Source organism: Micromys minutus (genome assembly GCF_963924665.1).
Source record: "Micromys minutus genome assembly, chromosome: 21".
Classification (NCBI taxonomy): Eukaryota; Metazoa; Chordata; class Mammalia; order Rodentia; family Muridae; genus Micromys; species Micromys minutus.
Window position 1 is genome coordinate 4,804,007 of NC_137956.1, and position 15,222 is coordinate 4,819,228.

At 45.5% G+C, this 15,222-nt stretch overlaps 1 protein-coding gene across 3 annotated transcripts in view; it reads right to left on the reverse strand.

The window, feature by feature from the left end:
• LIPC (lipase C, hepatic type) overlaps nucleotides 1-13,126 on the reverse strand; it is a gene marked incomplete at both ends in the record, with an annotated part of 117,790 nt that extends 104,664 nt beyond the window's left edge. For all 3 annotated transcript variants that reach the window (XM_080934173.1, XM_080934172.1, XM_080934174.1), the window contains one exon: nucleotides 13,042-13,126. In XM_080934173.1, the coding sequence (XP_080790299.1) occupies nucleotides 13,042-13,126 (85 nt within the window). The remainder of the gene's footprint in view (nucleotides 1-13,041) is intronic.
• Between the last annotated feature and the right edge of the window lie 2,096 nt (nucleotides 13,127-15,222).

The window sequence follows — 15,222 nt, forward strand, 5'->3', positions numbered from 1 at the left end:
TATGTGTGAGAGCATGTGTATGCATGTGACCATGTGTAGGTGAGCACATACGGAGACAGAATGACAACCTTGGTTGTCATCCACAGAGACACTCTCCATCTCTTTCAAAGACACGTTCATTCATGGGCCTGGAGCTCAACAGCTAGACTGGGCGTGCTGGCCATGAGTCTCCCAGGTGTACTGTGTCTTCTTTGCAGCTCTAAGATTACAGGTGTCACCTCTCCCCCCCCCCCCGTCCTCAGGCTCACGAGGCAAGCACTTCACTGACAGAGCTTCTCCCCAGACTCCATGTTTTACTTCTGTTGAGTTGGTTACACCTTGCAGAGTAGGAACTCACAGTCTAGGCAATGGTTTCCGGTGTGGGAGGGAGCCCTTCCAACCCCTGCTCTGTTCCTGGGCACTGACTGTCACTGTAATCCTTCTGAGCTTGCCAGGAGAGGGTGGTAACTGGCTTTGGGAATTACTCCTTGGCTGAGGCCAGGCCAGGCAAGCCTAGGCAACAGGCTATGAGAAGAACACCCCTCAAGTCAGGAAGAGTAGGTTTTTGGGTTCACGCCAAGCACATCCTCGAATAGATGATAGTTCCTTCAGGTTCTGTCCCAGAGGGTGAGCTTTACCATACCCTCAACATGAGCCAGATAAGCACTCCTTCCTGGCTTCCTGCCAGTTCCTGCTGGCGCTGCCAGAAAGTCCTAACCAATTTGTGGAAAGGGGCTGCTGCCCCCCACCACCTTGATCCCCCAACTAGCTGCCAGCTGGCTCCTGTGTGCCTCACCTGGGTTATTGCTTCCCATACCTTGGTTTGGGCCTATTCTTTTCAATGTCATGTCCACATCTAAACCTCTTTTCTTCCCAAGAGTTGTTACAGCTCCAAGAAAATAAAGACATATTTATGATATCCATAGTATCCCCACTTTGCAGCCCGGAACCCCAGTCAGAGGGCCTATGTTGCCTCAAATGACTGAAAGGCTTGAAAACTATAGATAAGTAAATAGGGTCTTCACAGTCCTACTTCAGGTCATTTGGACCTCATTTAGGTGTAGACCCTAAAACAACATGACCCATGCCCTTAGAAAAATATAAGACTTTGGTTAAAGGACTGGGGTTTGATCCCCAGAACTTAGATTAAAAAAGTGAAACCAGGCTTACAATATAATTAGAAATGGTCCAGTCATGAGGGTCTCTGATCAGCCAGCCTAGCTTACTTGGTGGGTTCTGGGCCAGTGAAGGATCTTTTCTCAATGACAACAAAAAAGGTGGATGGCATCTGTGGACTGACACCGAGGCTGTCCTTTGCCCTCTAATGTGCACACACATGTGTGAGTACCTGCATATACACATATGCGTGTACATCCACACCCATGGGATGTAGGGGGAGGAGATGGGACATAGAACTGTAGCACGGGGTAGGGAAAGCTCATCAGAAAGTGCAGAAGACAACTCTAGAGAAGCTGACCCTATGGGCACCTTGATCATGAATGTCGCTCAAAATCATGAGACAAACAATTTCTGTGCATAAACCACCAAGCCTTTGGCTCTTTTTCATGGCAGTTTTAATAGCGTGATACACTGAATATCCAATGAACACGCTGCAGTCTAGAATAAAACCTAACACACATACCATGGGTGGCTTCATCTCTGGGTAAGTACAGTCGCTAGTCTACAGTCATCCTGGACGTGGACTTGCTGTCACAGTGACCATTTGGTTATGCATTTGTGGTGGGTAAGTGGGTCCCCACCTTTCCTTCTTGAGAGGGCTCTTGGATTATTTTTCTGCTTGGGCAACTCTCTTCTTGATTATGATGGTTAATATTAATGATCGACTCTGGGCACATCTGTGATGAGGGTTATTATGGTAATGTTAATTGAGATGTGAAGACATACGTCTGGTGTAATTCCTTGGGTTGTGGGTTGTATAAAAGAAAATCATAAGCTGAATTCAAGCATTCACAGCTCTCTACTTCTTGACTGATATACAATGTGACCAGCTACCTCCTCAAGCACCAGCCACCACGGCTCTCCCATCATAAAGGCTGTCACCTCAAACTGGGATCCCAAATAAACCCTTTCTCCTTTAAGGTACACTTGTCGGGTATTTGATGACACATCATCTAAAGTAACTAAGACACTGATTACTCATGAATCCCGTTGTGCCCCCTTGTGCAACATGATGGTGTTGACAGGGGTTGCTTAATTATGGGACAATTTCAAGAGTTGTTGCACTGGCAAGAAAGATACACTCAGAGGAGATGTCTCCAGGTTGTATGGATAATACTAAGCCACAGCATCCCCCCGAGGACCCAGATCCGTTCCTAAAACTAGGCCTAGAGGATTCTTGTGTGGCGCCTTCTAGAGAGTTCTTCACTCAACTTAACACCAGCCTACAAAGTTCAGCTTTGATCCAGGGCTGCACCTTCCTCTGAGATTAGCAGATCAGGGCTCACAATTGTTCTGACTTGACTCTGGGGATCTATGGGCTGGGATGGAGTTTTGCAGGGGAGAAGGAGAGGACTAAGACTTTGTGTATGGATGGCTTTGCTCCTGGGTCACTGCCACCCCTATGTGTCTAAGCTGCATTGTGGAAGGTCACAATATGTCCCAGGATCCTAGGTACTGACACACATAATAAGATGAACTGAAGGCTGAGGTACTTTCACAGGAACCCCAGGAGGTACTTCAGGGAAGTCCACACTGACACAGAGGCAATTTCTTGACGTGCTGGAAGTCTGGGAGGTTGAGTCAGATGGCTCTGACTGCGACTAGTGACTTGGCCACTTGTTAACTGAGCTATTCATAGAGGATGACTTCACTATTTTATGCTACCTTGTCTCTGTCTGTAAAACAGGGTCAATGAATACCTACTTTCTAACACTGCTCTATCTATTGGGTGAAATGAACAGGCACCATCTTTGGGTTTCTTAAAAAATAGTAGCTGCCAGGGTTGGAGAGATGGCTCAGCAGTCAAGAGACCCTGAGTTCAATTTCTAGTATCCACATGGCAGCGAACAACCATCTCTAACTCCAGTTCCCAGGTTTCTCTTCTGACTTCTGTGGGCATTGCACACATGTGGGTCACAAACAGATAAAACACCCATGCACATAAAATAAAAATAATTATTTAAAAAAGCTCAACAGTATGATTTTACACATCTTGGCTCAACTTCATCAAAGCAATGCGAGAAGCATCAACTCTGAATTTTTCTCGTCTGCACTTGATCAAAAACCAGTGCGTGTCTAGTTCAGATAGTATTGAGAAAGAAGCAGTATAATAGTCATTGCACAGTTTCTGCAGAATCGTGCCTTTGTCCTCTGAGTCTGGGAGTCTGGAGCCACAGGCGGCTGAGTCACGTAGGGTTAAGTCAGGGCACAGGGTCTCATGGTAGGCACAGAGCTCTGCTTCCATACTCCACTTTCCCAGTCGGGTACAGGTACTGAGTGAGGGAGGTGAGCACTGTGGGTCTCCCGCGACTCTGACAACCACTCAGGAACCTGGAGAACATCTAGGATGTCAGTGCAGGGGAAGCCCGCTTGTTTCTCATGGGACATTAGAGGTAAAGGGAGTCCCACAGGCTGCTCGGTGAGTGTGAAGAGCTATTAAAGAGTTCAGAGACATTATCTGGAGGAATCCTTTTTGTAAAAGAAACCGAGAACAAATCAAGGGTTGCTTTACCTGAAGCCAGACCCCAAGACTCCAGCTGAACATGGATAGCACCCACAGAGTGTAACCAGGTATGTAAGGGTCCTCCATCTCTGTGTCAGGACAAAGGGAGGGCTGTGGAGGTCACAGATGTCACAAAATCATCTTTTCTCCCTACTGTCACAATGTGTCATGGGTGCTTTTTTGTCAACCTCAGCCCAAGACTTGTGGACCTAGCTCATTGGTAGAGGGTTGACCAGCAAGCCTAATGCTCTGGCTATTCTCTTTCACACTGCAAACCTCAACTCAACCTCCCAACATCAATTCAACCTCATTTCATCTTCCCTTACCCCACCTATGAGATCATGATCGACTTAGTGTAGCAACTAGTCAATGCTGATTACTCAGCCATACATTACCTGCCTTCTCTTTTGATGGAATCCAGTCTAGAACTTCTGTTTTCCAGGCTTCCCTTAGACTCACCCACACAGGCCCAGTTCTCATAAGCAGTCTCAATTTATCTCGTGAGACAGTCCTAGGGCTCCTCTTTTCTTTCTGAAGTCAGCTAAAGAATCCTCCCTTATGCGCAATGCCAGTTCCAGCCCTGGAGGCCTGAGCTGCTATGATGGTTAAGATGGCCAAGCTGATAGGATCTAGAATCACCGAAAAAAACTCTAGGCATGAGTGCAAAGGGGTTTTAGACTAATTGAGGTGAGAATACCTATCCTAAATATGGGAAGTGCCGTCCCATAACCTTGGGTTCCAGACGGAATATAAAAAGAGAGACGGAGCTGAGCACCAGCAGTCTTCCCGCTCTCCTTCCTGACTCCTAGTCCAATGTCACCAGCTGCCTTGTGCTCCTGCTACCACGCTGGCACTGCCACATGGGCAACTTTGAGCCAAAATAAATCTCTCCCTTAAGTTCATTTTGTCAGCCCCCCACCCCCCAGTAATGAGAGCAGTAAGTAATACAGTTGGTAAGCGCATCATCTTCAAAATGGGATGTTTGCAACTGTCTAATATTGTTTGCAGGGTTACAGTAAAAACTCAGATGGTTAGTGCAGATGGGAGTGAACGTTTCAATGTCAAGTGGCTATTGATCAGGAAGTATGGTGTAAAATCTGCACACAGTTCTCTTTTCCCAGTAAGGGATTTTTTAAGATGGACAATTCCCAATGTGATAATGGTCAAGTTTCATGGGAATGTAATAGTGGTTAAGTTGCATGGGAATCTCATGACTCAAGGCTTAGAATAACAATGAACAAGAATACTTCAGAGATCTGCCCAAAACTGGAGCTTGCTTTGAAGGAAGAGTCAAATATTTGTGTGAGGGCCAAGGGAGCAAAACTGTTGAGTACAGGACCCCACCCATGCCCTTTCCTGCTGGTGCAGTTTTTTCCCCAGAAGGGAGTGGCCAGGGTTTCAGCCAGGCCGGGAGATAAGGCTCTCTAGACAGCATAGAAGGCAGCTAGTAAGCTATATCTCTCTTTCTCAAATGCCAACCTGCACCTGGGCAGCGCTGCTTCCAGAGGCAGGGTGAAGCTCTTGAGGGTGGACCCGGAGGTTCTTGCTTCTGCTCCTTTTCCTGCATCCTAATCTGGGCCATACAGAAGTCTCCTCAATTCTCTAGTTCATTCTCCTTCAGCCCTTCAAGCCAAAACTGTTCAGACTCTTCATTTTTTCCTTACAACACTCTCCTTATTCCTCTTCAAGACTTGAACCAGGGTTCTGGAGAGATTGCTCAGTGGCCAGAGCTCTGGCTGCTTTAGAGGACTTAGGCTCAGTTCCCACTACCCACTTAGTGAAACCACATCTGTCTGCATTTTCAGTCCCAGTGGGTCTGATGCCATCTTCTGGCCTTCTTGGACACAGTCTGCACATTGTATGCAGACATACATGCAGATGAATAGTCAACACACACACACACACACACACACACACACACACACACACACACACACACACATTCTTGTCTAAAATGCCTTCTTAGCTGACTATCTCTTTGAACAACATAAATTTGTATACTTATCACATTGAAATGAAATTGCAGAGGGGAGACATGGGAGAAAGGCAAGAAAAGAAAAAAACATAACAGTGATGAAATATGACCAAAATATATTATATAATATATAAAATGATATGTAATATAAGTATATAAAATATATAATGTTATATATATATATATTTATCAATGCCCATTATAGAAAAAAATAACTTGTATAACAGCCTACTGTTGAGGAAGTTCAGTAGACAGAAGAAATACATATTGATTCCCAGCTTTTTAATTAGGAGTTAGAAATGAAGCCAGTTGTGGAGGTTTGAACATGCTTGGTCCATGGGAAGGCAGTATTAAATGTGGCCTTGTTGGAGAAAGTGTGCCACTGTGTAGTTGGGCTTTAAGGGGCTCCTAGTGATCAAAGTCTGCCCAGTGCAGAAGAGACAGACTCTCTCTTTTATATAAACTTTATGGCTGTGTAGCTGGGTGTTCTTGTGGGACTCCTAGGAATGGGAATGGAGAGGCACCCCCTACATGCACACATGATTTGGGGTGCCTGAGGTAGCCAGAAGAGGATGTTAATCTCCTAAAGCTGGAGTTACAGGAACTTGTGAGACATACAATGTGGGTGCTGGGAACTGAACTCAGATCTTTCAAAGAGCAGCAAACGCTTGGAGCTTTTTCATCATCTCTCCAGCCCCCAGGAATCATATTTTAACAAATCCTCAGGTGTTCCAGAGTTCTGCTGCTCTGGTCAAACTCCTTATTTCACCATGGTGAAGTTAATACACTTTTAAGTCATCCAAATCATTAAAGTAACTATATACTACATAGAATTTGGAAGCGATAAAAATTCAGACATAAACTCAATGGAAGTAGAGAAATTTCTGTGCATTTTTCTTCTAATATTTTCTCTTCGTTTCCCCCGCCTTCTGCCTCAGCTCCATTGGGAGAAAATAAAAACGGTGGGTGTTTCTGGAAGTAGAATTATAAACCCAGTGGTAGCTAATGGCTTTGCCTTTTCAGAAGCCCAGGAGACATCGCCGCGCTCCCTAGTGGCAGTGACCGAGAACTGCACCTTCTTTAGAGCAGTCCTGCAGGCATCCTGGGGGCCCCACTTCTGTGCCTGACTGTGAGCCTCGACATTGCCAAAGTTACTGCAGCTCCTCTGCCCTTTGCAAGACTGGATCACCCACTGCGGCTGAAGTTCAGCTATGGTGCCTGTGGCCCCCTGGCAGGGGTATTGATATCCTGCCCTCGCCCTCCTAATCCATTACCTGCCAGGCTGGACTCCAGTTCACTGAGAAGGTTTAACTCTAAACAGACACCCTTCTTTGGAGCCAGTGGCCAGCTACCTTTCTGGCAGTGAGAACTGCTGGCCCCTTTGCCCTGTGTAGATCGATATCAGAAATACGATTTTAGAGATGTATTTGGAACTGCTCCGCTCTGTCTGTGGACCAGGACTAAACCAGGGCAGCCTGCCTTCCTGCTGAGTCGTCTGTGAGAACCCAGCATGGCAGCTGGTGTGTTAAATAGGGCAGAGGGAGGGGAAGACCAGAATCTAGATACCCAATTTTGGCTTTTGGCTGGGCGCTCTCCGGGTGATTTGTGTTTTTAGGTCAGTTTGCAGGCACAAGGCCTTCAGTGGCGTTTCAGTTTTTTTCCTGTGCTAGGTCCCCGTGGAAAGCAGTCAGGGTAAACGTCGGCTGTTTGTCGTGTTTGTCGTCTGGTCCTATCTAGCTGACACCCATCAGGAAGGTCCTGGACTCACTGGGCTACAAGGCCAGAACCTTTGCCAATGAGCAGGAGAGTGTCTTGCAGAGGAAGGGGTTCTGTACAAGCTTAGGAGCTGGCTCACAGCTGCTGTGAACGGTGGGTATGTTTCATCCTGGGGGTGTGAGCTGCCAGCCCTGCCTCTTCTAAGAGTCACAAGGGGGGAATTGGCAAGTCTTCTTGGGTCAGTGATCTGAGGCTGGCTGGGCCTGAAAGAATGAGAAAAAATGACAGATCTGACTTGTGAGTGCAAGGTCCCTTTACTCTTACGGCCCTCCTGACAGGACAAACCCTACACCAACCTACCTCCTCCCCAGCTGGGGATCAAAGAAATCATATGCTACATAACCAGTGAGATTCCTCCCAGACTTAGGCCTGAGCTAATACTAGTCAATGTAATAGTAATCAATGCAATAGCAAGCAATATAATAGTAAGCAATTAGCCAGTCTGCTTGTCCCCCCCACCCCTCCCTCCCTTCCTTCTTCCCTCCCTCACTCCTTCCCTCCCTTCCTCTTTCCCTGCCTTCCTCTCTTTCTCTCTTCTTCTCCCTTCTTTTCTTTCTTCTTATGCAGTAAAATCCTACTCTTATCCAAAGAGCACACCATGGCTTTTAAAACTCTGTATACATTTAAACAAACTTCCAACCTCTAGTAGGAAACGTAGAATGGTTCAATACATTAGATATCCCACCCTGTCTTCTTGCCCTGCTATCTCATGTCCAATTTCCTTACTTTTATTTTTAAAAGCAGGCTTTGAACTTTCTTTTTGAGGTTGTAGGTCCTTTCACAATTTGCTAAGAGGTAAAGAACTATTCTCTATCTCCTGCTCAAAACAGGGAAGGGTTCTACTCTGAAACCCACCTCCTAGGCTGAATAAAGATCCCTAGTGTTGAGCTCAAGGTCATTAATGTATGATCTCAAGGTCATTAATAAGCAATTTATTTTCACTTTATTGTTACCAACTTTCTGAAATTTTTAGCAGTCGGCATTTGAATTTAAAGATGGACTTGGCAGTTGCTGGGATTCCGCCACTGATGGTTGGCTAGTCACTGAAGTTTGAGTTTAGCTCTGTGCATGTCCTCTCCTTCTTCCTTCTCATCTCCTCTATCTCTGAGCCTCTTTGTCCTCCATCTTCATCTGTCTCTTGGTCCTCCTCCCTAGATAATTTACTCTCAGACACGCACACATCATCAGCACTGAGGCTGCGCTTCTGCCCAAGGAAGGCCTTGTTTTCTTATTCTCTGATGCTGGCTTGCAAGACCCTCACAGACACACCCCTCCAGGCACTGGCGGGACTCATGCTGTGCTGTGGTGGAGGGAAGTGTACACCGTGACTGATCGCCTTCATTATGCTCAGCGCGCTGCCTCGTGCACTGGGTTTGACACATACGTGGATCATTTTCATCCACCCCTGTCCATAATATAATAATATTTTCAGTAATATTTACGCAAAAGTTGTAATTATTTTTCTTAAGTCATTCGTCAGTTTTAAAGCAATGGACAGTTTTTTTTTTTTTTTTAAAGGACTCAATTCCAACTTTAAGATAGTCAAATACAATAAGAATACTCTGGTGTGAACTTAATTTTTACTTGTCAAGCAAATTCTTAAGCTTTAGAGTTCACAATCTGTTTTATTCATAAGTTTTAAACACAAACACAAAATCTTAGCGGATGGGTATCACATTAGAATTGAAGCAATGAGTAGTTTCTGTAGTTTCTTCTTTACAGTCTCTTCCCTGTCACCTTTATTTTTAACTTCCTGTTTAACTGTGGGAATGGGTATTAAGTACCAGGAGGGTTGGAGACAAGAAACGTGTCTGAGAGAGAAAGCCCCTACACACTCACTCCCACGAGGAGGAGCACACGTCAGCTGTTTCTGAGCTCAAAGTCTGCGTAAGTAACATGTACGTGATTTTGGGGACACATGTGCCATAGCACGTGTGTGTGTGTGTGTGTGTGTGTGTGTGTGTGTGTGGTGGTCAGAGGACAACCTCAAGGGTTGGTCCTTGAGGTTTTTTACAACTTGCTCGGGACAGGATGTCTTTGTTGCTCACCACTGCAAATGGCACGCTAGCTGGTCTTTGAACTTCTGGAGATGCTTCTGACTCTCCCATCTCAGTGAAGGCGAGCTGAGATTGCAGATGTGTGCCACCGTGTCCGGCTTTTTACAGGTTCTGAAGATTCAAACTCAGTCCTTATGGCTTGCGTGACAAATGCTTTTCCGCTGAGCCTGAAGTTGATGTTGATGTCACTTTCTTGTCCTTAGCATTGTGGGTTCCGTGGTGCATTGTTGTGGGACACTTCTGTCAACAATAGGATGATTATAGCGCTCCTGACCACCTGCTAGATGCTGAAGGAGTGTTTTCTCTATGATGTACAAGGAAGAATGCCTCCGGACGCTGCTGGATGTTCCAAGGAGGGCAAAGTCACCCCATTGAGAGACACAGGTAGACGATGCTCATTTGCTGGAAGGATCCTGTGACCCTGCAGTTTTCCTGTAAGGATATTGTACCAGCCCCACTCTGATAATGGGTTTACATACTACTAAGAGAATTCTGCTCTCCTGGGACCAGAAGCCCCCAAATCTCACCCTATTTCCTGAGGCCACCCACTGCTAATCGGCACTAGTGTGTTTAGTTTTTAGACAAACCAGGACTTGAGAAAACGGCAGGATGAGGAGATTGTTGAGAAGAATTCAGATAGTGCCAAGACATAGGGGAGGGGTAAGGTAGAGTGGAGTGGGCCAAACCTCCTTAGCATGGATTATCTCCACATTCCAAGTCTCAGTGGCAATAGAGACTGACAATAGAAAGAGTGAATGCAGTCTGGTGTAGTCACACAGGTACAGCAAAGACATAGATGAACCACAACCACATGCAAACGCATGGATGGCCTTCAACTCCAAGTGACAGAGGCTGGCACAAGAGATTCCTCACAAAGGAAAAGTCTCCAACAGACATGGGGACACATTAAGGCTTAGGTTTATGGAATTTCTTTAAGGACTTATGCTATAGATTCTTTCTCCCCTCCCCACTTTTCCCCTCCCTCTACTTCACACCCCCTTTTGTGAGACAGAAACTCAGTCTATCACTCAAGTTGGTCTCAAACTCACAGTAATCCTCCTGCATCAGCTTTCCTAGTCCTGCAACTATAGGTATGATGTCTTTCTATTATATATATGCATATATATAATAAATATCTAATGCATTTTTCAGTAAAAAAAAACAATATTCAGGGTGTAGAGGCAGGGAAAGCCTGGCCCACTGGGAGCCCAGGCAATAACGGTCAATATCTTGGTCAGGAGGGAGCTTCCTCACCACGTGTGACTTTGTACGTCAGACTCTCTTCTCTCCTCAGCCCTTCCTACCCATATCCAGACTTAGATTCAGGGTTCAGATTAAAGAACACCTCCAGAAAAACCTGTAAGCTTCTGTCTATCATAGATCAGACTCAGATCTCTCTGCTCATTGCCCTCTGACTACCCCAGACTCCATTATGTCTGTGAACACACTGCAATTATACAATAATCTGAGTAATTTTCATTCATCTTTCTGAACAGATTATGTTCATCTCTGGTCCTACATCAACTTTCACATTTCCTAATACCCCAACACTTTCCAGAAGTTTTGTTAACACTTTTTCTCTTCAACCTTCTTTCTGCAGACCCATTTTATGTTGGTTTTAATCTCATATAGAAAATTCTGACAAAAAAGAGTAGATTGTGTTTTGGACCCCAGTCTTAGCCCTTTGTCTCTTCCTACTCCCTTTATTCAACGATGGACCAAGAGATTGATTAAAAAAAAAAAAACTGTCAGTACATTCTAAAATTCTCCCTTTGTGTCTGCAAGAATTAAGCTGGTATCATATCTTCAGGCTAAATCTCTGATGTAGGCAAGTGCTTTGTGGTCCATATTTATTCTCCATTTTGACACACAAGCAGAGGTAATTAATATGAAATTAATAACTGACTTAGGATATACAATAGTAAATGCAGAAGAACAGTAATTTTTCCATAAGTGAAAAAATTCTGGATTTTTCAGGTAAATACCTACTAGTAAGTTATTGAATCTCAAAGTTTTGGAGCTCTTTTTAAGCATATATTTTTTAAAGATTATTTTTATTTGTGTGTGTTTGTGTGTGTGTATGCGCGTGCATGTGTGTATGTTTGCGAGCTCACTCGTGCACATGTGTGCTAGCTAGTTTTGTCGACATGACAGAAGCTAGAGTCATTTGGGAAGAACAAACTTTAGCTGAGAGAAAGCCACCATATTGGCCTATGGGCAAGCCTTGGTTTGTTTTCTTGACTGATGGCTGCTGTGGGAGAGCCTAGTTCACTGTGGGTGGAGTCACTTCTGGGCTGGTGGTCTTTGATTCTGTAAGAAAACAGGCTCTGTAAACCAGGAGAAACCGGCCATTAAAAGCTGTTCTTCCCAAGCCGCTGCTTCATAAAGCACCTGCTCAGGGATCCCAACTTCCTTCATGATGGACTGTGATCAGGACATTCAAACTGGAATAAACCACGTCCTTCCCAGTTACTTTTGGCATTTATCACAGTGAGAGAAACCATAACGAAGACTGTATACACATAAGGCCAGAATAGAGTGTCAGATGCCCTGGAGCTGGAGGTACAGGCAGTTGTGAGTGAGCTACCTGATATGCATTCTGGGAGCTGATTATGGGTCCTCTGGAAGAGCAGCAGTCACACTTAACCACTGAGCCATCTTTTCAGAGGAAAGAAAAGTCTAAGTCTCTGGTGGATATAGAAGCTCAAGTCTGTGACCCCTGTGCTCAGGAGGATCTCAAGGTTAAACCTAGCCTGGGCTATACATACCCTGTCTCCACATCCATCCATCCATCCAAGCATGCATTCATCAATTCATCATTCAAAATTTTAAAACAATCTCGGCCACCAGATCTCTTCATGACAATGGGCACAGAAACAAGGTTTCAACTCCTCATTTAATTTATCCAAGTTGTCCAGTTACTTCAATCCCACCATTTACCAATCGAAAACACCATTCAGCCAGGACTTTGGACCCCTTCTGCCTGACGGGGCATAGAAGTCTATCCTTGGCCATCAGTGTAGTTTATGAAGCTATAGACTAAACAGAGAGACTGTTGGTGGCTCCTTCAGCTCAGGAGAAATGTTTTGTCAGAAAATTGAAAGCCTGGGAAACACGCAATGGCGTCTCTGCTTTAGACAGGAATAGAAATAGGACTCAGATCCCTTCTCCTTGGAGAGAGCAAGGCGATTTCACAACCCCAATAAGACTGAGCAAGCGTTTGATTGCACACCACGCTGTTTGAATTCTAATTTGAGTTAGAATTCAGATGAACCGTGAGGAAGATCCCGAGTCTTTTCAGATCATTGTCTGATGACAAACATCCCCCAGTGCCCACCTGACACCTGCAGGAGACTGCACAGCCATTACAGGGACTTTGTCACATCATCTGCTCTCAGAGCAGCCCTTTGAAAGCTCAGTCCATTTTACAAAGTATTCCACAGCTCCGGGAGCCCCTTGTAGAACCACTTCATGAGTGCTGAAGCGAATCCCATCCCACATCATCAATCTCTGCAACACAGTCAAGAAAAAAGATCCACAGCCATTTCTAGAGAAAAGGTAAAAACTCTTACCTGTCCCCACGCCTTGTCCACAGGCACTTGACTGGATAAAGATGCATAACACCAGGAAAATGGGGATCTGGAGAAAATTCCCCATGTCTCTTGTCTCACCCAGGGTCTGAGGTCTTCTTGCTAACATCTAGAACTAAAGAAACCAGAATGCTTCTTGGTACTCAGTTGGGGAAGGTCCCCATTAATTATTAACCTTAAAGCATGTTACCTAGTATTTGAACACTTTCTTTACCTCCCCCAGTCCAAATCTAGCAATATCTAGATTGACCCACAGAAGCACTTTTTAATCTTGATAAATTTTGGAAATGAAACACCCCTTACCAGGTCTTCTTTTCTCTTGAGCCAAGCTCATAGTTCAGAATCAATCGATTGGAAGTTGGTCTGTTGTGTTTTGTTTGACATTTGATCAAAGGTCAGCAGGGTGACCTCTATATTATTGCCTGTGTTACCCTCTAAAGCACTGGAAGGGGAGGTAGTGTCATGGTCCTGGTCTTTCTAGTGGCATGTTGACCCCAAAGAGAGATAAAGCCCCCACCCCAGGGACTCTCCTTCCTGTTTGAGTTCAGCCATGTTTTCGGCACCTGTGGTGTAATTGTGGGACACATTACAGCTGGAAGAGGAACTGGAACCCGGTAAGCTCAGGTTAAGAGAAAACTGGGTGAGAAGCAAAGATCAGAGCCTTGCTGAGAGCCCTGTTGAGAGATAGCCCAGGATAAACTCACTCACTGGGTTAATTAATGTCCAGTCGAGAGTAGAGGGCTATGGAGCAAGGCCACTCAGCAAAAGCGTGCAGGGAAGAGACTGTGGTACAGCTCCTGCAAGAGTTCTTGGCTCTCTGGTGCAATTTAGATTTGATTGACTGATTGATTTAGCATGAACACACTGAAGAAATAAAGGCTGTATGTTGAGCACCACTGTGTACCAGGTGCTGTTGTTGGCTCTTGAGAGAGTTCAGTGAATGAGGGGGATGTGTGCATGAGGAGTAGATGGTAGAAAACAGAGACACATGTATGAGAACTATTTGTCAGGGAACGTAGCTCAGGCGGTAGAGCTTCATGCCTAGCAAGCGTGAAGCCCTGGGCTGGATCCCTAATACAGTGACGTTGGTAGCCCATGCCTATAGCCCAGCACTCTGCAGGAGGCGGGAGTGTCAGGAGTTCAAGTTCATTTTCGACTACCCAGTGAGTTCAAAGTCAGCCTGGGCTAGATGACAGCTGGTATCAAAACATAAAGTAAAAAACTAAAGGAATAACATGGACAATGGAGAAGGCAGTGGTTCTAAACAGACTGGTCAGAGTGAATCTTGCTCAGAAATGGAACTGGAAACCAAGGATTGATGGGAGCGACGGGGTCAGTCTGTGGGGAGAGTTTCAGACAGTCAGGGCAGAGGTCCTGAGGTTGGAACATGTTTGGTGTGTTCTAATAGAAAGATGTCTGGTGAGCAGGGAGACTCATCCAAGACTTTTACGTAAAAGACCGACATTCAAAACAAATGAGCAAATAGTTTGACCTGTGCTGTTTTTCTGTGAGAAAGTATAAAGAGGAGCGCTGACTGGAGAGTGACTAAGCCAGGTGGTGGCTGGAGTGACATAACCCTGGGCTGGGCTGGTTCTTAGGAAGTGGAACTACTGGACTTCTAGGAGGGAGGAGACGAGGAGAGACTCAAGAATGTCTCTGAGGCTTTTGGTTTCAGCAAACAGATGAATGGGGTCACCACCACCCTAGACAGGGAAGCTATGGGGGAAACGAGCTGGTGGGGATGAAGAGCATCTCAGGCTTTGCTCTATGACATCTGAGTTGGCTCTTCGACACTCCAGCGGCTGGTGAAAATGGTTAGCAGACGGTCAGATAGAGTGTTGTCTGCTAACGACTGACTTAACGCGCTCTCCCTCTCCGGGAGAGCTGCGGGGACAGCTCAGGGAGGAAACTGCTTGCAGTGCCAGCAGACAGACCTGAATTTGATACCCTAAATCCACATTTTAAAAGAGCCAGCCATGTTCTTGTAATCCCAGTACCTGGGAGGCAGAGCCAGGCTGATCACTGAGACTTGTTGGGAAGCCAGCCTTGCATAATTAGAAAGCTGTGGGTCCCAGTGAGAGACTTGGGGATGCCAGCATTCAGCTCCCACAAGCATGTGTGCACACAGCTGTGAATGGTCTCGATCCCAACCCCAAACCTGTG